Source organism: Corella eumyota, chromosome 3 (assembly GCF_963082875.1).
Source record: "Corella eumyota chromosome 3, kaCorEumy4.1, whole genome shotgun sequence".
Classification (NCBI taxonomy): Eukaryota; Metazoa; Chordata; class Ascidiacea; order Phlebobranchia; family Corellidae; genus Corella; species Corella eumyota.
This window is the reverse complement of record NC_137492.1, coordinates 7,877,230-7,900,996: the sequence shown is the minus strand read 5'-3', so window position 1 is coordinate 7,900,996 and position 23,767 is coordinate 7,877,230. Positions and strand designations below refer to the sequence as shown.

Here is a 23,767-nt window from a genome sequence, read left to right as displayed (position 1 = left end):
TATATTTTTAAGTTGTTTTTTGTTTCCTTGTACTAGCTAATAAAACTTGTACTTTTGACTTAAAAATCCGTCATTTTTTATTTTTGTTTTCTGTTTACGTGGCCTTTTTTTCAATTAGTTAACAAAGACTTTTTGTGCAAATTTGTTTCTTCCATTGTTCTGTATATAACTCAAAGTTGCTTGACCTATTAACTTAGTTTCTTAACCAGTGAATGAAATACATAAAAAACATTTTTTTACATTTTAATTAAGCAGTTTATAACGCTTTGAGTAAGGCGTTCTAAACTGTACGAACTCCTGCTAAGTCGATACTTAACCAACAGCTTAATTATTGGGCAATTATAATCTACAATATACAAAACTGCCAAAGGAAACTCAAGACTGGGTTGGAATAACTGATGTTACTCTATGTTTAGTCCGTATATTTTAACTTTGTACATCGAGAAGAAATTAAATAAAAAAACGTAATTTTAAAAATACATTTAAAGCTAAGAACTTTTTATTATAACGATTTAAAAACAATGTAAGCATAATAATTATCATAACTAAAACCCCCAAAAATGGTAAAAAACTTTTACATTGATCTTGTAACTTCGAATAAAAATATCATCTTGAAATAAGAGGCAAAAATAAAAAAAATCATTTTCAATTATTTATATTCATGCTACCACTTCTATTGCATGTACACATTTTCCTTAAAAGTCTAACAATTGCTTTTCTTATTGGAGTTGACCCCAGACTGTACATAATTGGGTTAATACACTCACTGAACCTTAAACAAATGTAAGACATGACCCCAAACCAGTAGTCGACCCCGTAACCTTTCACCTCATCGGGAGTTGTCCCAGACCATACCAAATACACAGTAGCGGGGATATACCCTATCATGAAAGTAATGACGATTAATGTAAGTTGAGTAAAAGTGTTTCGTTCTAGCTTGCTCATTGTTTTCGTCGGCTGCGAAGTCGGCTTCTTTGTCGCTGTGATGTCATTTTTGGTTGCGATGACGTCATTTCTCGTTTTAATGACGTTGGCGTCGTTTGCGATGACGTCTTTGTTTATTAGAGAGACTTCCACCTTATTAACGATGACCGCATTTTTCGTTACAGCGGTTTCAGAATCTTCAATTATGACGTCATCGGTGAAGTCTTGTTTGGTGGAAGTGAAGGTTTGGGATTTCGAATTTATCTTCTTGTCTTTATTTCGATTGGCAGAACTGAGCCGTCTGCGCCATCTACAAAATGCCAAAGTAATGTAATTTATATGACGTCACAATCATGATAATAATTGTTGTTTTATTTTTTTACAACACACCAAAATGAATAACTCACTTGCTGCTTCCTATAAGCTGGTGAGTTATCATTAAAGACAAAACAATGATGGCAAAATCGGGTAAATAAAACATAAGAGGACTGATAACTGTAAAGTAGTCGGTATATTGCTGCACACAACAATTTTCATCAACTATTTTGATGGAGCATGAAGGCCAGTTGTTACTTCCAAACGGGGCATTAGCTGTAATCGTAAAATAAATATTATAAGAATATGTAAAAACGGCAGTTAAAAAATAATTCCGGTAGCGTGGTATAACGATCATGAAAACCGAAGGTGTTTGGTTTAAGTCGCACGGAAGGCACAATATTTGTTGTTAAGTCTAACATTTACAGATACGTCTAATAAATTACAATAACACACCCTTTTAAAAAATAAAAAATTCACAAAAATAACTTTATAACCTTAAGGTGATACATTAATATTGTTTCTTTTAATCAGCTTTAATTATATATGCACGTGCGCAAGAGAACATAAAATTGCAATTTCATAAACACCTAATTAATGTCATTAAAATATATTGAAAATTTTAACCTTTTTCAACGAACACATAAAAATTTTACCTCTGTCGAGCTCGACCCCCATAATGTAAAAAAGTGGAGCGGCGATAATAAACGACACGACCCAGAGAGCTACAAGGTAATAAAGAACAAATTTGCCCGTAATTTTAGAGAATTGAAACGGTCGCTTGACGGCGATAAAGCGCAGTAGAGCGAACGACATTATGTGCAATGACGTCACATAGTTGGTGGCAAAGTCACTGGCCCAGTAAAACTTACCTAAATAAAAAAAAATTATTTTAATTTTAACCTTATTGTAAACGATAAAATTAATGATAGTTAAACTTACAAGCTTCCTCTCCCCACTCCCACCTAGGGAAACCCCAAGTTCTCCTATACAGCCACAAGGGGGAGCAAATAACGGCGGAAATAAAATCAGAAACACACAGACTGAATATAAAGTAGTTAGCTTTGGTATGCAACGATGAATTAAAAGCAATTACAATCATTGTAAGAATGCTGCCGATCGCACCAACAAGAAGCAAAATAGCTATCACAAAAGTTACAGCCAGGTTGCTTGTAAATGTCGGACTGTGATATGTATCTACAAAATAACATAGTTTGTAAAAGTAAAAAATAAAATAATGTGACATTTAAAGAAACTATACATGATTTATAATAAGAAATAAAACAGAATTTCATATTTTTTACTCACTGTTTTGAATTGTAGCAACTGTCAAATTGTCCATTTTTTACCGAAGGTGTGATATATTCTACTCAAAGCTAATCTGTTCTTAAATTTTTGAGTTGTTTTTCGCTTTCTTGTACTAAACAATAAAAATTTATATTCTGTTGTAGTTTTTAAACAAAACTTTCGAATTGAATGCAATAAGTTGACGTACTTTTGACTTCCTTCATTTTTTATTTTCATTTTTTATGTTTACTTCCTGTTTGCGTTTTTCTAATCAGCTTACAAAGATTTTTTGTGCAAAATTGTTTATTCTATTGTTCTTTATATGACTAATGGTTGCTTGACGTACTTGCTTAGTTTCCTAACCGGCAACTGAACCACATAGAAAAGTTTATATATAAGAAAGTCTAAAAAGATGTTTAAATTAAGAATAATTTTATTTTAAAAATTTGAGGCTTGATGTAAAGTAAAATAATTAAACCCATTTATAACACAATAGCTTCACAATAAAAATACAACAAAAACACAACGATATAAAAATAGGTTTAATAATTATAGCTAAGGCCAAAAATTTACGTATGATATAATTTTTGCGCAAACATTCCCACTTTTGATTAACAGTTTTATAAGTCTTTATACTAGAAAAACAAATATTTAACAAATGCTAAATTTCTCCTATTTTAAGTCTGATTAAAATGAGGGAAAAGTTTTCTACATTAATTTTCTTCCAAGAATTTTTCCAATCAGCTCAAAAGTTTTTTTCTTGATCGCCTCCGACCCCAGACTGTACATAATGGGGTTAATGCATTCGCTTACCCTTAAACAAATGTAAGACAAGACCCCAAACCAGTAGTCTTCTCCATACCCCTTGGCTTCGTCTGGGGTGGTTGATGCCCATATAAGGTAGATTGTAAAGGGGATATACCCAATCATGAAAGCAATAACAATTAGGGTAAGTTGGGTAAAAGTGCTACGTTCAAGCTGACTCAGCGTTTTTGTATCGCATTTTGTCACGTGGGGATGAGGCAGGCTTTTTGCGATGACGTGTTGGGGATGACTCAAGGTTTTCGAGATCGTGAATTTTGGCTTTTTGGGTTTTTTGATGTTTCCCTCGCTTAGAGATTTAATCAATTTTTGACCATTACGGCTCGGGTTGAGTGATTTGGGAGAAATAATGACGTCACTTTTCGTTACGGCAACATTTTCTTTTTCGACAAACACGTCATCAGTGACGTCGTCGGTGACGTCAAATTTAGCTTGGGTCAATTTTCGAGATTTCCAAAATTTTCGCTTTAATTTATTTTGATTGGAGGCAGAAGTATGACGCCTGCGCCATCTGTAATTAGTCAAAATCAAATAACGTTATTGTTATTTATATAACACATTATGACGTCACAATGCCTTAAAATGAAACAATCTTGAAACTTACTTTCTCCTAACGATTAATTCCTTGGTAATCAACAACGACAAAATAATAATCGCAAGATCGGGTAAGTAAAACATCAGAGGGTCAATAACAGAGAAGTAGTTGCTATATTGTTGTACACAGCATTCGCTACCAGTTATTTTGACCGAACAAGAAGGCCAAGTGTTACTTCCGTATAGAGCGGTAGCTGTAAAATTACCATTGTATTAATTTTGTAAATACAAAACTAGTTAAGCTAAAAATGAGTTTAATTTAACCTCTGTTAAATTCAACGCCCATTATAAATATTAGTGGAATGGCAAGAATGCTAGATATGACCCACAAAGCACCAAGAAAATACGAAACAGATTTCTTTGAGATTTTCGCGATTTGAAATGGCCGCTTGACGGCGATAAAGCGCAGCACAGCAAACGACAGAATGTGTAATGACGTCACGTAGTTTGTAGCAAAATCGCTTACCCAATAAAATCTACCTAAATTATAAAGATTTCAAATATTGATTTGTTTTTTTGAATTTTATACAGAAAATTAATGTCAACATTTTGATTAGTAATCGATACAATTTAAACCAAATCAAATTTAAAATAAATGACTAAGCAAAGAGAGTTGTTAATAATTTAAAACTTAAAATCCATTAAACACATTTGCTTGTTTTGAGCTTTAAAACAATATAATATTATAAATTTTTGAACCAAAAAAATCATATTGATCTTTAATACAACAACCAATAAAATCTCACATAGTATTTCTCCCCACTCCCACCTATCAAATCCCCAAGTTCTTCTATACAACCACAAGGGTGAGCAAACGAGTGCCGAAATGAGGTCCGAGACACACAGACTGAATATGAAGTAGTTAGCTTTGGTATGCAACGATTGGTTTAACCCAATCACGAGCATGGTAAGAATACTGCCGATCGCACCGATTAGTAACAGAATGCCAAGCACGAAAGTAATTATCAGGTTGCTGGTAAACGTCGGACTATGTAAGGCAACTAAAAGCAAACATCATTCGTTGATCCGCTATATTATTTATCGATTTATTTTTAATGAGAAGACGGATTTTACAGTCTACCGGCACTAGTGACGCCGGGCCAGGAAAGCATTGTCTGACTGGTTTGTCGTTGGCGGTAATATCTATTTATTAACCTGCCGGTTGGATTTTAGTTTATTAGCAGTAAATACCTTTGTGATAACCCAATAACAAAAGACAATTCTAATATAGTTTAAGTAAATGTCTAGACCGCGTCTTAAACCGCATTCTATACATTTTCATAATCTTTGTATTTGATTAATATTAACACCTTTTACTCACCATTCTGAGTCGTAGTAGCCGTAAAATTCTCCATTTTAAATCGCTATTTTCGCTTTCGATAGATGACTAAATTCTGCTGCAGCTATGCTTTGCGTTCTCCACTTTTACAAATCAAAATGATCCAATTTCTCGAATTGCTTTTTCTTGTCTTTGCAAATGCAGACATCATTTACTCAATATGTTTTTATGTTTGCGTGTTAACTAAATCTTGAACAGAAATAGATATGCTAAAAATATAAACTCTAAATATTAACATTAGTTTTAAACCTCAATTTATCGATCAGATAATATTTATTTTCCTGTTTGGTTTAGTATTTCACCACATGGCAAACGCAATCAGAAATATTAGCTAACCGTAATTTCTGATTTTTTTTTTGTTAACTCATTTAGTTTTATCTGTTTAAATTTTGAGGGATTTAGCCTCGTTATTAATTTTACAACCCAATAACAACCTAAATTTTATGACGTTGTTGCTGATAACCTTATCTAGAACATTTAAGCCTTATAATATTTTTAGATGCTGTTTACTTTAAGATTCTACAATATTTTAGGTCGTAAAAATGAGAACCGCAAAAGCAACAAGAACAATATATTATTAGTCTATCATTAAATACTTAGTTAATTAAGGACCGTAGAGTACACCTAATTCACATTTACTAATAGAAATGTCTAGGGTTTGTACTAATGCTAATATATTGTTTCAATAATACATCGTAAAATTATAAAAAAAATCCCCATAGACTTATAATTTAAAAACATGTCTATTTTTTTACTAAATTATTTAAAATATTAAGTTAACTTTGCTTTAGTATTGCTTAATGTAAGTTACTGTGACTTAAACAAAACACAATTTTTTTCCCATTTTTTTTTTCTCATATACGTAATTATGAGTAATCATACAATTTTCTATTTTAACAAATATGTTTACATTTGTAACTTATAGATTTATTAGAAGGTCGACCTGATTACGTAAGCTACTATACGTACCCTGATTACAAATATACACTAATTTTAAATGTCAATATTCGATTGAACTCATAAACTTTTCAATTGACTTTAAAATTGCTGAGAACTTTGTAAAAAACACAATTAATAGGCTTCGAATCAAGAACTACCTTTGGCAGTGTATTGGATGACATTTCCTTATCTTTCTATTGTTGTTTAACAATCAATTTCTTTTAAAACAAAGCCTTTAACATTGGCTATGTTTGGTGCCATTCAAAAATTCCGTGTTTTTCGATTTTCTTGTTTTGCCTTGCGCGAATCGCTTTAATTATGACGTAAGAAGAACGGCATTGTGGAATGTTGTATTGTAAAACGATTGACAATTTAAAATTAAGAATTTAACGATTTCAAATTAAAGTTAATCAATATTTTTTCCAACAACGAATATAAATTCAATTTAGCAATTTTTGGCACAAAACTTTACAACATTTTTAAAGTTTGGCAAAATGACGTCACTAAGTAAAAAATCAACATAAAAATAAAACTATTATAATTTGAACTAAAAAACTAAAATGTAACGAAAAATTGATTGTTTGTGTACGGGTATTACCCCTAACTTTAATGTTAACCCCCATTTTATGCCCCAATTGGTCGATCTTGAAAGAATGATGTAGACTCCCATAATCGGGGAATTCCGATTCGGTTTGCGTTTCTGGTTTCGTTTGCCCAAGTTCCCCCATATCGAAACTTTTGACCTAAAAAATATGAAGTGGATAAATTTTTTAAAAATCAAGTTAAAAAGATAAAAATATTAAAAAAAAAGAAAAACTTTACCAACCTGGAACATAACCTGAATAACTTGGCATTAAACCTTTGTCCTGGTGATAAATTCGCTGCTGTGGCAACCTTTCTCGGAGCGCCAGTCTCCTATACTGGTCCACATCCCGGTCCTCGTGCCAGACCCCTTGTTTGGGGTCCGGGGTGAACCACCGGTACATGTCCCTGCACCACGGGGTCATTTGGGTAAAGTTTAAAGTGATTAACTGGAGTAAAAAATAAAAATTAAAAAATAACTTAAAATGTTGAGTTTGTAAAACCCTACTCACCCTTTTATTTCTGTTAAGCGGGGGCATTGTCTTGTACCCTGGAGGAGCAGTTTTTGCTCTTGGAGAGCGAGGAGAGGAAGAGTGGGAGGAGGAAGGAGAAATTCTCTCCAATCCAGTTTGCGGTCGACTGGTCAGCTTCGCGAGGTTATCGCCAGGGTATCTATGACGTCATAATAACATTTGTTAATTTAATAACTAGAAGAAACATACATTTGTAACATCATAAAGCAATGTCTTTTTCTGTGACATCATAAAGCATTGTAACGACATAATAAATTGTAAATGTTTTATGTGACGTCATAATTTCTGTATATTTAACAGTAACAAAGTCAAATCTAAGTATTTGTTTTACAAAATTAATAATTAACAATTACATTAATAAATATTTGCACTTAATGCTCCGACAGTTAAATTTCAATTGAATAAACAAATAAGTCAAATATAAAATCACAAAATTGCCAAATGTCGAAAGTTTGTGTACACGCTTTCACATGTTAATCCTGTGTTAGTTTAAAGATTAAGTTTCATTGTTTGGTCGACTTAAATTAAACCCTCACTTGGTTTAATAAGGGCTTTGACAATAAGGAAATAACACTCCTTATTACAAGTGTTTTGACAGGGATTAACTCAATCTTTTAAAAACTTCTTCAATAAAATTTAATTTATAAATTTTTTAAAATTTTAAAGTGCAAAATATTCATATGATTTTTATATATTTGGTTTTATTATTAAACTGTTTGGTGCCAAAATAAGAAAAACCCTTTTTAACAAATTGCAATTTTTTATGGAAAAATAAAAACGTTAATGAATTACTTACCGTTTAACGTATTTAAATGATCCATTTAAATTTACTTCTACGTTTTTTTGAAACTTGTATATATATACTTTATTCTTATATATACCCTAGATCTTATGTCGTTTAATGATATGTTATTGTTTATTCATAATTGCGATAATTAATGTATATTGTTTTTGTTATTTCTGACATAACTTTTATTTTAAGGTCATACATTTTTAGAAGACCATAAATTTAAATGATCGACAAAAAATTTTTCAATAATGCTTATTTAGGTACTGAAAAATCAGCGTTAAAACAATATTTAAAAATACAGAGGCTTTGGGCAAGGGACTGGACTTTAAATTGTTTACTGTTGCAAAATAAGTTATTTGTATCAAGATAATGTTATTACTTAAATAAAACTACAAATTTACTTACTTTCCATCTTTGCTTTTGTACATTGGGTTCGAGGTCACGTGAATACTCTGTGAAGAGTAAGGGTGACCTGGTGTACAATAAGTCGGCATTGTGACGTCACAGACAAATCACCGATTGGTCCTGTTTTGCTGATAATTCCACAATATTTTGAACACTTGTACTCCTAGTTAACTAAAACTTAAATGTTTAATTAAAGCTTTAATTCTAACAAGCTGTTCTCTGATTAAGAAATGTTGACAAAATAAGAGAAACTCGCCCGGGGATGAAATGACAATGGAATAAGTTACACTTCTCTTTGTAGGCAATAGTCAGCGGCGTCAAAACAACTAATATAAGGGGGTTGTAATTTGGTCCTTTTTTATATAAACACTACAAGTTGAATACACACGTTTAGTAAGATGGGTTTGAGATCCTAAATTAATACCTTAATTATTTAAAATGATTGTCAATTAAATAGCTACTTTAAAAATTGAATTTTTTGTTAGTTCCTTACAAAAAAAATTAAAATATTCAACGATAAATATTGTTACAAAAATAAACAATAATCATTATTTAGAATACCAATAATCATTATTTAGAATACCTAGCTACAAAAGACAATTTACTTTGAAAAAGACGCCTATGGAATAACCAACACGTTGATTACAAAGCATAAATACTCAGATGTTTAAAAAAAACACAATTCGCATATTGCTTTGTTTTTCAAACCTATAAAAACATGTTTTTTGTCGATGACAAGAAAAATAACAATCCCTACATGATTTAATAAAAGGTTAGCCATACCGGCAACATGGTAAATGCCTTTTGTCTTTAAAACTCTACACGATTTTGTTTCCCTTGGAGACCCAAAACTGATTGGTGTCAAATGACATAACACACAGCACCAACTGGCGGTTGTATAATTTATCAAATTATTCTTTAGCCAATCAGAAATATTTTTTTTTAGTTTAAAGAGTTGTATTCAAAGTTAACATCTTATCAAGAAGTTCATTAACGCGAAGTAACATTTCATTTGTGACGTCATTGATCACGTGATAGCAAAAATAAACAAAAAAAGCACCGGGCAAAAATATGACATCAACTTTGAACATATTTACACGCAACAAAACAACGTCTATGACGTAACAGAAAAACGATTATGACAATTTAATAACTATTACACAAAAAGAAAAAATATGAAATAGCACGACTAATAATACTTAAATAAAAATTAAACAAAATATTAATTTAATTTCAGCCAAAATTTAATCTTCCAAAAATATCAAAAAATAAATATCTAAAAAATCGACTTACGATGACGTCACGAACCAATATACAGATGTGTGTATTATTTTACAAACCTTTTTTTCACAGTGACGTTACAATGATAGTGTGTGACGTCACAATTTAAATTTGATGACGTAATGTTTGTAAAAAAATCATGGATAAACAAAAAATTATAAACTTGCATTTTAATCAGAAAATATTTAAAGAAATTCAAAATTAAGTTGACATTTTGGAATAGTTTAAGTTAAATAATATACAATCGTGGCGTAATAAATTACGTCATCACGTGTTAAAAACATTTTGTGCAGGTGAACTTTTGCCAGTTGCAATAGAATTCAATATTACATCCTCGAAAAAAAAATTAGCTCCAAATTTGTTGACCGCTAGATGGCGCATCAGGAAAGAAAATTAAATTCCCCAGCTGCTCCTCCTTTTCCTCCCGCTCCTCCTCCTTCTCTCGTCTCATCTTTTTCGAACATTTTTGCATCCATTTCCATGCTTTGCTTAATCTTTAGGATCGCCGCCGACTCGTTCTACTCAGTGACGTCATCAGATATGACATCATCAAAATTCCCCAATTACCAGGTCGAAATTACCGAAGATCACAATTTGTTGAAATCAAGAAGTTACGAACCGTAGTTGTTACGTCACCAAACAATTGCGTTCGTGATGCGCGTAACGTCGTAATGAGGCGTGCATGACGTCATAAGCAAGCAAACAAGCAAGGCAGGCAAGCGGAAAGATCGCGGAAAGATCACCGAAAAAACAAAGAGCAAAAAAACAATCAGTTAATTATTTTGTTAATTTTTAAATAATTGCAAAAAAGTTAAAAAACTAAGTTTAATGTTATTTAGTAAAATAAGCAGACAATTAATTACATTTTATATTATTTTAAAAAATTAGTTCAGATAATTAACAAATAAACCTGATTAGTTGGTTATTGGAATTTCACACAACACGCAAAATTACATTTTTAAAACAAATTACCAAAGACTTTAAATTAGTGATTATTAATTCGTCACAGAAAAGCCCAACTTTGCCAAAAAGCTACACATGCCAATGACCACAAACACATGCTCAATTAAACTTTAATTTAAACAATTTGAAACATGCGGTCTGATGTTATTAAGATATACTTGAAGACCACAAATGTTGCCGAAAATTCAATTTATTAAACTTGAAAATCAACTATTTTGTTCTCACAATCGCACACACAATATTATATATGAAGAAACGTATCGAAAACTACACCATATAAAAACGACACAAACTACGTCATATGTACAAAAAACTTTCGTGTATGGGCCGTGGATCGAACCCCAGACTACCTGCGCGCCGGAAACGCTTGATGATGTTATTATAAGAGTAACCTGACGTCATAAAATACTTCACTACTTCATTAAAATAAAAATGCGCCACTTTGACGTGATATGACGTCACGAGAAAACGTATGACGTCATTTTTTAAGATCGTGCAACGTCACAATAGCTTAGTACGAGCTCATTGTCTGATTGTTACTCACATTGTCGTTAAAAGGTTGAACGAGTTGACTAAATGAATCTTGATCGCCCTCTTGCGGCGTGTGAGGAGTCCCGCCTGGACCACCAGGTGGCCCCATTGAAGCGGGACCTCCGATCGAGTTCATTGGCATGTTTGGAGAATTCTAAAAATATTCAAAAATTTTAATATTAAAAGAAAACAGAAATAAAAAAACTTTACTGAAATTTACCTTCGGTATTCCATCAATTAAATTTCCATCTGTTCCCCCGTTCATCCCATTAAGGGGTTGTGGAGGTAAATTGGGGGTGGAAACAGCACCGCCTGGGATATTAGAAGTTGGAGGAAGGTTGTTATCGGGGACCATCGGAAACTACAAAAAAAAATATTTTTTTATGTAAAAACTTGTTTAACTTTTTTTTTATTTTAAGTTACTCAGCAAAGTCAAAACTTACAGAAGAAGGCATTTGGGGATGGGGCATCGGCTTACCCATGTGACTATAATCTGGATTCATTCCTTCTAAAACAAGGATAAAGTTTAAAAATAACTACTTTAAATAAAGAAGTTTAAATTAAAGGGACACTTTTTTAAGGTTTACAGGTATAAGAAAGTATATTGTAAAAAAGATTCATTTTAAAATTTTTGTTAAAAAAATCAAAAAAATTAGTATAACCTAAAAATTAAATTGTTACAGTTATTTCATGCCAGTTAGTTTTTCTCTATGACGTAACTAATTTTATGACGTAACAAAAAGTAGATGTTAGAACGCAGCGGTATGAGGTAAACGTCACGAAATTATGACGTTATAATATGTTATTATGTTAATTTCAGTCAACAAGCATTGTCATTTTTGGCCAGCGCCACCGATTCTTTAGTGCCACAAAGTTTCGTGACTCATGCCACGTTATACCTGGATTCTTGGGGTCGTGGGGCATTGGGTAACGGTGTGGTGGGTGCATGTGAGGCCTTGGGCCTAAATTGGGTAAAATTATTCCCTCAAATAAACAGCTACAGCCTCATGTAGTAGTGACGTCACAAGTAATTGTTCAGTGACGTCACCCATAGTAAATTACCAATTTAAAAGTTTACACAAAATAAAGTTTATTCATAAAGAATTTGTATAAATTGAGAGGAAAAGTACCTTGGGGACTTCTTAACACTGGGGTCCCAGGTCCAACTGAAGAAGGAATCTGAAAAAGGTAATTTAAATAAATTAAATTAAAGTTTATCTTTTAAAATTTAAAATTATTTGGTTAGAACTTACCCCGGGTCCGGACGGGTTGTTCCATGGTGACCGGCCGTGCCTGAAACAAGGAAAATGACATTTATGAAAAAACAACTAAATTAATTTTTAAATTGTTGAAATAAATTCTTACATTGACATGGGGATTCCCCCGTGACCAGGCATTCCGCTGGCAGGCATTCGAATTCCACCCATGCCGCCAAACTAAAACGAAAAATAAATAATAGTTTTAAAAAAAAAAAAATTAAATCTAGTTTTTCCCTAAAAACGCAAAAAAATATTGCTTACTTGTTGAAATTGTTCTGGTCCACCCCAAGAGGGGTTCATGCCAGGGGGGATATTACGGGGATGCACCATTCGGTTAATTCCCATCATTTGCCCTACAACAAAAAAAAAAATTACAAAGTTTAGTAAAAAATAAAAATTTTTAAACAAAATAGAAGTCACGTGATGAGCCTTGCCTGGCGTAGTAGCCCGGTGGTCAAGTGATCATTGCTGATGCAAAGTAAATTGAGTTAAAATATGAAAAATATTTTCGAATTCCCGATAGGTTATCCTCCTTTTAAGTTTATTAACAACTTCAAAACATTTAAATTAAATCATAGGCAGGTAATTAGGGAGGACTTTACCGATTTTTATGTCAAAAACTTAGTAAAATCATTGTCCCAGTTGAAATATTGTATAAAAGCATACAGAAAAAAATTATTTTAACAATAAAAATACTAAACATTATATACAAACTAAAAACAAATATTTTTTTCATAATTTAGGCGCCCTTGAGCTATTAAAACTTCTTTAAATATTAAATTACGAAAATATCTTTCAATTTAAATTTAGCCCATGAACGTTTTAAAAATATAACCTGTCAGCAAACAAAATAATAAAAACAACTGTCATTTCATCAAAGTAGAATTTAGATGGGGTAATAAAGCTGAATAATTTCATTACCGTTAAGCTAAGTGCTATGTATTAGTCGGTGGTTACAAAAAGGGTTAAATAAGCTTTGAAAATTGAACAATAATTTGATTTTAAATCCACTTTTAAAAATTCGAGAGAACACTTTTGTGTTTGAAGAGAAGAAAAAAAGGGAAACTAATATAAAAATACGAGAGAGGTTGAAGAATTATTCGAAATTAAAATTTTAATTTAAAATTTTTTTGAAATTTAATTGGAGTTATTGTTATAATAAGATAGCTAGTAATATATTTATTAAAACAGGTTTTAGATTTAACAAAAAAGATTAAAAAAAAATTCTTATTTATAAAATAAACAGTTCACAATATAAGCGGATAAAAACGTCAAAAATGAAGACATATGACGTCATTAAAATCGTCATAATAGGCTTTAAAACGAACATTTAAAAATTAAAAAGGTTGAACTGTCAGATTACAGCCTTAGCAAAATTATTTTTTTTAACTATAAATTCCGGTTTTAAATTTAACTTGTCGACTTAATTATAAAACCAGATGTAAATAATTACATACATTATGTTTTGAATATTATACCAGGTTTAAATTCATTAAATATCAATAAGAAAAACGCATTATCGTTTCATTGTTAGACTATAACAAAAAGCCTAAATTATTTTTATTGTTAAAAGAACAATGTGCATTATAGTATTGAACAAATTTAATTACTACAATAGCCATTGTCACCGCTATAGAAAGTTAGTTATTCAATAAAAAAACGTTTAGTTATTAGCATTTTGTTAAATAAATTTTGAAATTTTAGAAGGGAAAAATAAACATAAATTTGACAAAAGAATTTTACTTAAAACCCGGCAAACTAAGTTGAATATTCACGTTGTGTGAATTTACGTAAAAAATGCTAAATATCAAAATAAGAGCGATTTATAAAATTAAGACTAATATTGTAATTATCGACCTTTAAATTAAAACTCGTAAATCATGTTATAAAATTGTAAGGTGGTATTTAAATGTGAAATAATTAGTTTTAAAACTGGTGATATTGTATAATTGGCAACAACGCTATAAAATCATTAGATTTTAATTTTTTACAGTAAGTTTGTAAAATTAATTATTATGTTTTTAATTTTTTTACTTTTGATATTTAAGATTTTTATGTGAAGAAAATTAGAAAGAATATTATCTAAGGGCAGACTTAAATTTATATAAAAATTTTAAATTTAATAATTTTAAATATTATTAAACAAAAATTAAGAAAAAATAGGGTAAGAATTTTTATTCATATTTTACTTAAAATAAATTTAATATTTAAAATTAATAATATATAATTTTGCAAACTTTTTATAAAAAATCAACCATTAAATAACAATTACAAACAACCAACGTACAAATATTATAAAAATAAAAACAGATTTATTGAGTAACATATATTTAGCCCACCTATAGCTACAAAAAGTGTATATGGAAGGAGATAAGGTAAAAAATAGATGCTGGGGTCAAGTGGTTAATGCATGCTGTAATGATGCGTGGTTTTGTTTAATGGATTTTAACTCAACTTCAACCGATAACTTATCATAAATCAACGATTACAACATTAAGCTAAAGTACGTGATGTTGTTACCTAATCTTTATTTAAACGTTAAAATATTTTTCTTGTAGTAATTTTGTGTTTTTTTTTATTTTACAACCTATATTTTAAAATTAAAAAGAGTCCAAAATTAAAAAAAAAAAACTTTTTTTTAAGTTTTTCCTAAAAATAATTTTTTTAAGTTAGTTAAATTAATTTACTTAAAAATGTTTTTATTTTTTTAAATTTAATTTTTGATGTTTAAAAAAATATTTCATTTTTTGATAATAATTCCACATGAAAGGCAGACAAGGTTAATAGCTTAATTCCCCATTGTATACTAACTTTAAATTATAAAAAAATAACAAAATTTTGCTATTTAATATATAACAAAGCCCCTGGGTAAAGATTAAAAGCAGTAAATTTTTGTTTTTGCAAAAACAAATTACAAAAAAATAAAAAACTTTAACTTAACCCGTGGGTTAAGCTTTTGTTTTAGGTTTCAACAACTTAAAATCTTTTTTTATTCTTAAAATATCAAATCTTTTTCTTTTTAAAATATTTTTACAAAAATGCCATAAATTTGCACTTAAAAATGTGTTTGCATAGTTTTAGATGTCACGTGGCCCTTTATGACGTCACAATAATGTGTTTATGAGATAGAAATGAGATAAAGAAATCAAATGTAAACTAACACGAACTTTAAAATCCAGAGGTAGGTAAAATAAAATATTTTTACAAATTTGCATTAAAAAAGTTAAATTGTATATATATATAAATATATTTAATTAAATATTTCTTTATTTTTTTATGTATAGTTTAGAGATCTGTATATACTTATTAATATTTTATGTTATGATGTAATATTTAAAAGGTGTTTATGTTATATTTTAAATTTATAATTTAAGATAAAAAGTAATTTGTTTTATTTAAAGATAAACATAAATATTTAGGTTTAAATAATTTTAAAAAAAGTTATTTTTACAGATAAATATAGAAATCAAATTCTTCGAAAAAAACATGAAAAAAATCAAGCTAATAAAAAAGGTATTAACTATGTTGTTAAAAAAAAGTTAATTATTATTTGATTTATAATTAAAAACCAATTTAAAAATAGTTCTCGAAATTAAAAGTCAATATCATTAAGTTTTATTAAGTGAGGCTATTTGCTCTTAAATTTTAATTACTTTGGCATTACGCAAAAATAAATAAGCGATAACAGCAAATTAAAGTTTAATTCTTAATTAATAAACAAACAACGCCTTACCTATGACGTCATATTACAAATAAGCGCTAAACCTTTAATTTAATAAGAGCATCGGACAACAAATAAAAATTTTATTAACTTTAATTTAAGAAATCAACAAATTAACATTTTTAAGTTTTAAAAATAAACTTCAAATTTCCCTTTTTTATTATTATCACCTACTTAAGATAATATCTTGATAAGAATTATATTACGTCATAATGCGAAGATAACGTGTCATAAACACATTAGAGTTGATTGACATTTCAAGACCAAAACACATTTAAGTTTTAACTAATGCGCATTTATCTTAATTAAAACAAAATTTAAAAAACTCAGAAGTTTAAAGGTTTTTAATAAAAATTTTTTTTATATTTTTAAATGGAAAATAGTTTGATATTTTGACGTATTTTTAAGCTATCAGTAAACCCCTAACTAAAGAGCGAATAGGGTGATACTGGTGCGGTTTTAACAAAAAACCTTTGGCTCGTAGGCCGATGCCTTGCTAGGTATACTGTTTTTTGTTACATATTGTTTCAGAATGTTTTAGCTGTAGCTTTTTAGCTCCAAAATACGAAAGTTAATTATTTTTTTTTCATATCACCTTGATTTTATATTTTTTATTGGGGAAGGGTGTGCTGTTATAACGTTTTTTGAGCTATCCGTAAACGCCGGGCTCAAGGGCGAATAGTGTGACGTTGGTGCGGCTCGAACCAGAAACCTTTCGGCTCGTAGTCCGACACTCTGACCGGTTCGCCACACTACCGGACGAAAGTTAAAATTTGTCTTTAAATACTCTTGTGATAACTCTTTAGCTCCCACATACGAAAGTTAAAATTTGTCTTAAAATATTCTTGTAGTAACTCTTTAGCTCCCACATACGAAAGTTAAAATTTGTCTTAAAATATTCTTGTAGTAACTCTTTAGCTCCCACATACGAAAGTTAAAATTTGTCTAAAAATATTCTCGTAGCAACTCTTTAGCTCCCACATACGAAAGTAAAATTTGAATTTAAATAGTTCAATACAAAAAATTACCGGATGGAAAAAGCATGTGGCCAAAAATAACATCCCGTTATCTCTAGTATAATTCACTCAACTTACCTGGTCTAGAATGTTCCATTCCTTGCATCAATTGCTGTGGTCCAGGTCCCTGTAACAATTAAATAATTATGACGTCACAATATACATAAAATTCGAAATAAAAAAGTTGAAAGAGGTTATTTTACAATCGACATATATAATAAATAGAACTTTAACAGAGTAATGCCTGTTAACGCCATTTTATCGACAATAAAACTTTTTAAATTACCCCCCCCCCTTTTATCGTAACCTTTCTCTGAAAAATACTATTCAATTTAAAAAGAATGCGAACCTAAACTTGGTAAAATGTTGTTTTCAAAACATTGATTTACTAGAATATGTTTTTTTGGTAAAATGTTTAGATATCAAAATAGAAAAAATTAAATAATTGTTTAATTATTAACATTTCATAGTTTTAAAATTAAACTTACTTGCATTCCTGGTCTAGGAGCCCCATATCTTGGTGAAATATAAGGCTAAAATAACAAAGTTTACTTAAATATTGTAACAGGTATAAGTTACTGATAAAATATAAACCGCAAATATTAATCAATTTAAATAAAACAGAACGCCATCTCATAAACGGCTCCCAAGCGCCAACAAGCGGTTGGGTAAAACTGTATGGGCGCATTTAAAAAAATCTTTAGCATAGTAGGTCACCTGTCGCATCATTGGGTTGTTTGGGTTGTGGTGAGGTGAAGGTGAAGCAGCTGACCCGGGCTAAAACATTATGACGTCATTATTAATTTATTATTGCGTCATAAATTAAAACTAGTCAATATTTACCTTAAATTGAAGTTAAAAATTTAAAGAAACTATCATTTTTATGCCGTAAATTTTAATGACGTCACTATACTTACAGGGAAATACCCGGGGGGGATACCAGGTTGGCCCAATCCATCAGGGGGCATCGAACTTAAAGGAGATGGCGCTGTAGCGGCACTCTGCAGCAAGAAAAGTTTAATATTTTAAATATTGAAAATTTTGAAAGTCGATTTCTAGTTTAAAAGTTTAACTTACACATTAATGTTCTGTTCTAAAATACCAATCAGTTTGCGAAAGCATTATTATATACATACAAAAAGTGATGGTACCACATGTAATATTATTTTAAGATGAACATTATCGCTATTACTACTTTGCTATTCTCACAACTACTGCAATTACCGCTTCTACCAAACGTTTGGGCAAGCAAGGAAATAGATTACGTATTTACAGAGTAATGGTAATACACGACCTATTATAAGTTTATAGAGGGTATATATAAAGTATTCATTTTAGGTTTACACTCTTCCAATAAATATGGTAAACTTACATAATCATGGAATGCTTTCGCTTCAGGACTATGTTCACAAGTCTCCCTCCGTTCAGGAGAAGCACAATAAAGATCCCAGAACACACTAAAAATTAGATAAAAAATGAGTTATCATCAAATATTAAAAAAACATAAAGATTAGCAATATATTTTGAATTTTCTCAAAGTAAAATTTTTCTAATTTAATCCCTTACACATGATTTTTTTTGCACGTAATATTAAAAATAAGCCGCCAATAAATTCGTGACGTCATGAATCGATAAAATATTTATGTTGCATTGATATTAAGGTGAGTAAATCAATACAAAATTTCTGCGTAACGATACTAGTGTAAAAATATCGATTTTTTTGACCTGAAAAAATGATGTCATTATAGTTATTTTTAAACTTGGTATTTCAAATAGGCAAAAATAATTTGTTTTTTAATGTGGTTTTTCTATGAAGTTCTTAAGTAAATTTCACAGAAATTAAGTTTTAAATAAAATTTAAAGTGTATTTTTACAAATTTAACTTATTTAAAGATATAAAAATCAAGAATAACAAAATTTTAACCAAAAATTTTAACTGATAATTTTATAGTTAAATTTATTATATCCAAATGTGCGAACATTTTTTTTGACTTTTTTCGCATTTTTTTTTGTATTTTATTTCGGATATCTTTTGTCCGACTACAATTCAACCTAATCACTCAACCACATCCTCTCTCGTTTTTCTTTTCTTCTAATTCTCTTTTTTATTTCAGGTTTTTCAGAGAATAAGGGAGTAAAAAAAAATGCGAATTCTGATTATTTTAACTTAAAATTTCTTACTCATACATAGGCGTGAATTGAAGTTTGGCAAATTCAAAACATCCACATTTTTTATTTGTTTAATTATCTTAACCAATGTCATAAATAAAACAATTTCTAAAAATATATTGTTATTATCTAAGAACTCCATTTTTTTTATTTAAAGAAAATTAAATTTTTATACAAACAAATTTTTGCCCCCCCCCCCCAAATATTTTTAAAATATTGCCAATGTATTCAAAGAGTTATTTTCACGGCGTACTTTCTTTCTGCGTTGTAGCGTGTTAAATAAGGGTAAAATATGACGTCATCAGCAGACATATATACTGAAGTTATAACTTTAATTACTACTCAAGAATTTTGTTTAAAAATTAAAAAATATAATTTTTTTAAAAAAATATCTTGTGCTTAATTTTTAATGAAAAATTTTCCTAGACATTTAAATTTTAAGTTGGAAATTTATTTTATGTTTCATCATTAAATTAACTACACTTTATATTTAAACACATTAAATTTAAACTTAACCATGATGTTGTTCTCTATTCAAATATATTTCTTGTTAATAATTTACCCCAATACTATTACTTAAAAAATAAACTACGTTAACACAAAATAGAAAAGAATGTGAAAAAAAATATCAGTAAATGAGTAATATCATTTCAATGTTTTATCTTAATTTAAAAAAATGTGTGTCTAGGTCTAGCCTTATATTAATATCCTTTAGATTTTATCAAATAAAACAAATTTTAAATTTACAAAAAAATTTCAAAATAAAATTTTATATTCTGCAAAAATAAATTCTTAAATCACGAAAATATTTATAATTCGGATATAAATAGAAAGGTATATTGATACTAAGGTATATAACCTGAGGGCATTTAGTTTGATAGAGTGGTGCAAATATATTGCATTATATATTGTATTATAACTTCTTGTTCATATCAATTATTACGAAATAAAAACGTCGATTTAAAATTAACCTTTTTGTAAATTAGCAACAAAAATAATTTTAAATATATAGTTACGATTTTGATTGCTTGATAAATATATTTTTGCTAATAAAAATAAATTTAAACTATTGTGTGTTCAATATTATACTGTGTATTAAGATAAAAATTTATAGGCTAAAGTTAAATTGTGGCTACATTGGTAAAAAATAAAAATAAGTTATATATGTTTAAACACAAGTAAAATATTTAAAAGCTTGCACTTTTTCTAAAAAATAATAGGCAACAGATAAACTTTCTATTGCTTAGAAAGTTATTTTATGTTTTTCAAAAAATAAACCAAAAAATTGAGTTTGTAAAATTGTTATAGTTCACAAAATAAAAATACTTGGCACTTCAAAATTGTTGCCTATATTAATGAAGCGCTTTAATATATACTGACTGTTTGTCGAAAAGAATAAATATTTACATTTTCAATTTACCTCATAAATGTAAATAACTTTCAATTTTTAAACAAATAACGAAGCTTTCATCGAAAGTAAAACAAGTTATTTTGAAACTGGCATTTATTAACCTTTATTCTAATTTATGTAAAAAAAAATTTGTTTTTCTACAAAAAAATATGATTCGACATTTAATTTATAATTTAAAAAAAATATCTACTTTATTATATATATAATACATTTAAAATAGAATTCAGAAAATAAAAAAAACTGTTAACATGTTAATTAATATAGAATTATAAAATAGGACCTCATTAAAGTTAGATGTATTTTTACTTATTGTCATTACAAAATAAATAAAAATTTTTTTAACGAAAGAAAATTTAAAATTTTAACTTACCACCACCATGAGTGCAGAAATCCCGGGGAATCCCCTATTGCGATCTGTTTTTCCCAACCAATCTAACAAGATTGAAATATTTTTTTGTTAATGAATATGATTTAAAAATATAAAATTTTAGTTTGTTTAATTATTCTTTAATACAAAATAAAAAGTAAAATAAGTTTTTCTTACCACAAACTTAAATAGTTAACTAAACTATCTCTTAATCCATTTTGGCAAGTCAGCACTAGAAATTAACATACCAATGCTATGCAAAAACACAAATAAAAAATATATTTTCGAAAAGAAATAAAGTGCTTACCTCCTTTAAAAAAGTGCTTGCTGCATTGCTAGCTCCAACATGGAGTAAATATTCATAAACATACATTGCAAGTCTGTAACATAAAGTCAATTCTGATAAAAAAATTAACTATTATGATTAAAATAACAAAATTTATGTATAAATCAACAAAGTATTTAAAACAAACAAAGTTTTTGATTATTTTCCAACAGCTAAATATTAGAGCTTTTAATAAACATATCTTCCATTTACTTTTTAATGCCAAAACATTTAACAATTTAATAAATATATATATATAACTACCAAGCATTAAAATAACAAACCGCTACAATTTGAGATTAAAATTAAACAATAAAGATTGTGTTATGTATTGACTGTTAGTCATAAGATACAAAAATATTAAAAACAAAGTGTTTTATTCAATTAAATATATCAACATAAAAAATATTAAACTTAAACATTAATTATACAAATATTTTACTTTTCTCTCGCTTGTACATCGGAAGGAACAGAATTTCCTTTCGGTTTTCCGTACATTTTTCTTCTGTACTTAAAAGTCCATTAAAAATAAATCAAAATAATAAATTTACTAGTTTAAGTTTTGAGCGTTCTGCAAAGAAATGACAAAAATTTAAGATTTATATTTTATAGCAATTAAAAACTACTGTATAGACATAATAATAGGCAGACTGGCAGACAATCCAATAACTTTAAAATTAAATAAACTTTAATTAAAATTAGACAGTTTAATAGACATAATCATTGTCTGGTTGTTTCATTGTTAAACGTGACAATTTACAAAGTGAACAATTATACAAGCCAAAAAAAGTCATAAACATTTACTCATACTTTTACAAAAATATGTTTTTTGTTGTATTATTTTAAATTTAGCTAACTTTCCCTTCAACTAATTACATAAAAGCACTAAACAGTAATATCTTTTTTAACATAATATATTTTATCAATGGTAAATTTTAAAATGTTAACAACATAAGTTAATTATTTAAAATTTAAACGCTACAGCTCCACCAAAAATCCACTTTTTCTTTCAGTCCTGAAGATCAAATTTATTTGCAATGGCCGAAAGCTGAGTAGAAGTATTAACTCATTTGCGGCCAATATTTTTGCCACCTAACTCGAACAAACAAATAAATTTTAAAAGAATTAAAACTTTTTTTGAAACAGCTTAGAATGTAATTCTGTTAAAATGATTTATCATATAATAAAGTAAATTTTAATTAATATTAAAAACATAAATTCTTTTTTCGAATTTAAGAATAAGTGGTTAATATTCAGTTTATATTATTTTATATTCTAGACGTATAAAACATTGTATTCAACTAAAACTATACTTATTTTAAGTATATAAAACAATATTTTACAAAATGCACATTTAATATGTTTTAAATTTTTAGATTTAAACAACAAAATAAAGTGCTAAAAAAATATTTTTACAAATTTGATTTATTGTCAAATACACATTTTTCGTGTCAAAAAACAACCTTCTATAACAGGTCTAGAGGAGTAGTATCTAAAATAAGTAAACACATTTAATATTTTGTTAGTAGTAGTTCAACCACGATATAAATAAAACGGGTTGCAAAACAAAGCAATTATTTGAAATTAACTTTCAAGAATTTAACACGGGCATGTCAAAGCAAATAAAGATTTGCATTCATTTGTGGTGAAGAGAAATTCTAACTCGATTACAATCTTAAAACTTCATTCCACCGCAGGGCATTTATCAGATTCTTAACTTTTATTCAAAAATTTGCAAAAAATGATAAAATTTTGAAAGATATTCGTTAAGCTCAATAGGAAGGTCGATATATTGTGGTGACACAATTGTGTCTATGACGTCATAATCCTCGCATATGCCATTTAGCAACAATGGACAAAAGGGTTTGTTATGATGTAACAAAACATGTCGCGTGTTTGTGCTAGAACGCGGATATATTTTTTTAAGGATAAGCATTTAAAGAAAATATTGCGAGGAAGCGCTAAAGACGTTAGAAAAACGATAATAAAACATTTGTATTTACAGGAGTCGTATTGTTAGAAAAATAACAATATAATCTTTAAGAGTCTTTTGTGTAAAAGGGCGCCTCACTTAACCGCAAAATTTTAAGAAAAAAGGGGAAAATTTTAACTTTAAAAGTTTAGGATAATAGATTTTAATTCGGCTCACTATAAAAATTATAATTATTAAGTACTCCCCTATTACAGCATAGTT

The 23,767-nt window shown here is 28.7% G+C and overlaps 4 protein-coding genes and 1 long non-coding RNA gene across 8 annotated transcripts; 1 reads left to right on the top strand and 4 right to left on the bottom strand.

The window, feature by feature from the left end:
• Nucleotides 1-366: 366 nt before the first annotated feature.
• LOC145746377 (uncharacterized) lies at nucleotides 367-2,730 on the bottom strand. Its single transcript, XM_082564650.1, has 5 exons — nucleotides 2,548-2,730; nucleotides 2,182-2,436; nucleotides 1,896-2,111; nucleotides 1,332-1,515; nucleotides 367-1,234 (listed from the first exon to the last, which is right to left on the bottom strand). Exons 1-5 carry the CDS (start codon nucleotides 2,579-2,581, stop codon nucleotides 646-648), a joined length of 1,278 nt encoding a protein of 425 aa, XP_082420776.1. The 5' UTR covers nucleotides 2,582-2,730; the 3' UTR covers nucleotides 367-645.
• Nucleotides 2,731-3,014: 284 nt separating this feature from the next.
• On the bottom strand, nucleotides 3,015-5,461 carry LOC145746376 (uncharacterized). Its single transcript, XM_082564649.1, has 5 exons — nucleotides 5,264-5,461; nucleotides 4,689-4,943; nucleotides 4,207-4,422; nucleotides 3,953-4,136; nucleotides 3,015-3,859 (listed from the first exon to the last, which is right to left on the bottom strand). The coding sequence occupies exons 1-5, from the start codon at nucleotides 5,295-5,297 to the stop codon at nucleotides 3,235-3,237; spliced, it is 1,314 nt and encodes a 437-aa protein (XP_082420775.1). The 5' UTR covers nucleotides 5,298-5,461; the 3' UTR covers nucleotides 3,015-3,234.
• A 1,090-nt stretch (nucleotides 5,462-6,551) lies between these two features.
• On the bottom strand, nucleotides 6,552-8,779 carry LOC145745564 (uncharacterized). Its single transcript, XM_082563678.1, has 4 exons — nucleotides 8,531-8,779; nucleotides 7,315-7,474; nucleotides 7,047-7,251; nucleotides 6,552-6,963 (listed from the first exon to the last, which is right to left on the bottom strand). Exons 1-4 carry the CDS (start codon nucleotides 8,617-8,619, stop codon nucleotides 6,845-6,847), a joined length of 573 nt encoding a protein of 190 aa, XP_082419804.1. The 5' UTR covers nucleotides 8,620-8,779; the 3' UTR covers nucleotides 6,552-6,844.
• Nucleotides 8,780-9,501: 722 nt separating this feature from the next.
• On the bottom strand, nucleotides 9,502-22,146 carry LOC145744763 (single-stranded DNA-binding protein 3-like). 4 transcript variants are annotated; one of them, XM_082562702.1, is made up of 17 exons: nucleotides 22,016-22,146; nucleotides 21,556-21,628; nucleotides 21,252-21,313; nucleotides 18,674-18,758; nucleotides 18,219-18,302; nucleotides 18,019-18,078; nucleotides 17,790-17,834; nucleotides 17,380-17,428; nucleotides 12,826-12,917; nucleotides 12,671-12,741; nucleotides 12,559-12,598; nucleotides 12,436-12,484; nucleotides 12,205-12,267; nucleotides 11,749-11,813; nucleotides 11,526-11,666; nucleotides 11,319-11,459; nucleotides 9,502-10,329 (listed from the first exon to the last, which is right to left on the bottom strand). In XM_082562702.1, exons 1-17 carry the CDS (start codon nucleotides 22,069-22,071, stop codon nucleotides 10,192-10,194), a joined length of 1,314 nt encoding a protein of 437 aa, XP_082418828.1. In that variant the 5' UTR covers nucleotides 22,072-22,146; the 3' UTR covers nucleotides 9,502-10,191. The 4 variants fall into 4 exon arrangements, with proteins under 4 accessions (XP_082418828.1, XP_082418829.1, XP_082418830.1 ...); XM_082562703.1 differs by having other exon boundaries at nucleotides 11,749-11,810; XM_082562704.1 differs by lacking the exon at nucleotides 12,205-12,267 and having other exon boundaries at nucleotides 9,503-10,329.
• LOC145744765 (uncharacterized) lies at nucleotides 14,919-16,078 on the top strand. Its single transcript, XR_014281236.1, has 3 exons — nucleotides 14,919-15,067; nucleotides 15,640-15,745; nucleotides 16,018-16,078. It is a non-coding gene; the product is annotated as an uncharacterized LOC145744765 (long non-coding RNA).
• Nucleotides 22,147-23,767: the final 1,621 nt, after the last annotated feature.

What these genes read in the sequence shown, in the direction of transcription:
- LOC145744763 (XM_082562702.1), bottom strand. Translation starts at nt 22,071, where the DNA reads ATGTACGGAAAACCGAAAGGAAATTCTGTTCCTTCCGATGTACAAGCG. An exon ending in ACAACCCAATGATGCGACAG is followed by an intron (nt 17,835 to 18,018) that starts GTGACCTACTAT and finishes TTGTTATTTTAG; the next exon opens with CCTTATATTTCACCAAGATA. An exon ending in TAATTGATGGAATACCGAAG is followed by an intron (nt 11,460 to 11,525) that starts GTAAATTTCAGT and finishes GAATATTTTTAG; the next exon opens with AATTCTCCAAACATGCCAAT.
- LOC145746376 (XM_082564649.1), bottom strand. Translation starts at nt 5,297, where the DNA reads ATGGAGAATTTTACGGCTACTACGACTCAGAATG. An exon ending in GGAGTGGGGAGAAATACTAT is followed by an intron (nt 4,423 to 4,688) that starts GTGAGATTTTAT and finishes TTTATAATTTAG; the next exon opens with GTAGATTTTATTGGGTAAGC. An exon ending in GAATTAATCGTTAGGAGAAA is followed by an intron (nt 3,860 to 3,952) that starts GTAAGTTTCAAG and finishes GACTAATTACAG; the next exon opens with ATGGCGCAGGCGTCATACTT.
- LOC145746377 (XM_082564650.1), bottom strand. Translation starts at nt 2,581, where the DNA reads ATGGACAATTTGACAGTTGCTACAATTCAAAACA. An exon ending in AGTTGCTACAATTCAAAACA is followed by an intron (nt 2,437 to 2,547) that starts GTGAGTAAAAAA and finishes GTTATTTTGTAG; the next exon opens with ATACATATCACAGTCCGACA. An exon ending in CAGCTTATAGGAAGCAGCAA is followed by an intron (nt 1,235 to 1,331) that starts GTGAGTTATTCA and finishes GGCATTTTGTAG; the next exon opens with ATGGCGCAGACGGCTCAGTT.
- LOC145745564 (XM_082563678.1), bottom strand. Translation starts at nt 8,619, where the DNA reads ATGCCGACTTATTGTACACCAGGTCACCCTTACTCTTCACAGAGTATT. An exon ending in TACAAAAGCAAAGATGGAAA is followed by an intron (nt 7,475 to 8,530) that starts GTAAGTAAATTT and finishes ATGACGTCATAG; the next exon opens with ATACCCTGGCGATAACCTCG. An exon ending in CGCTTAACAGAAATAAAAGG is followed by an intron (nt 7,252 to 7,314) that starts GTGAGTAGGGTT and finishes TTTTTACTCCAG; the next exon opens with TTAATCACTTTAAACTTTAC.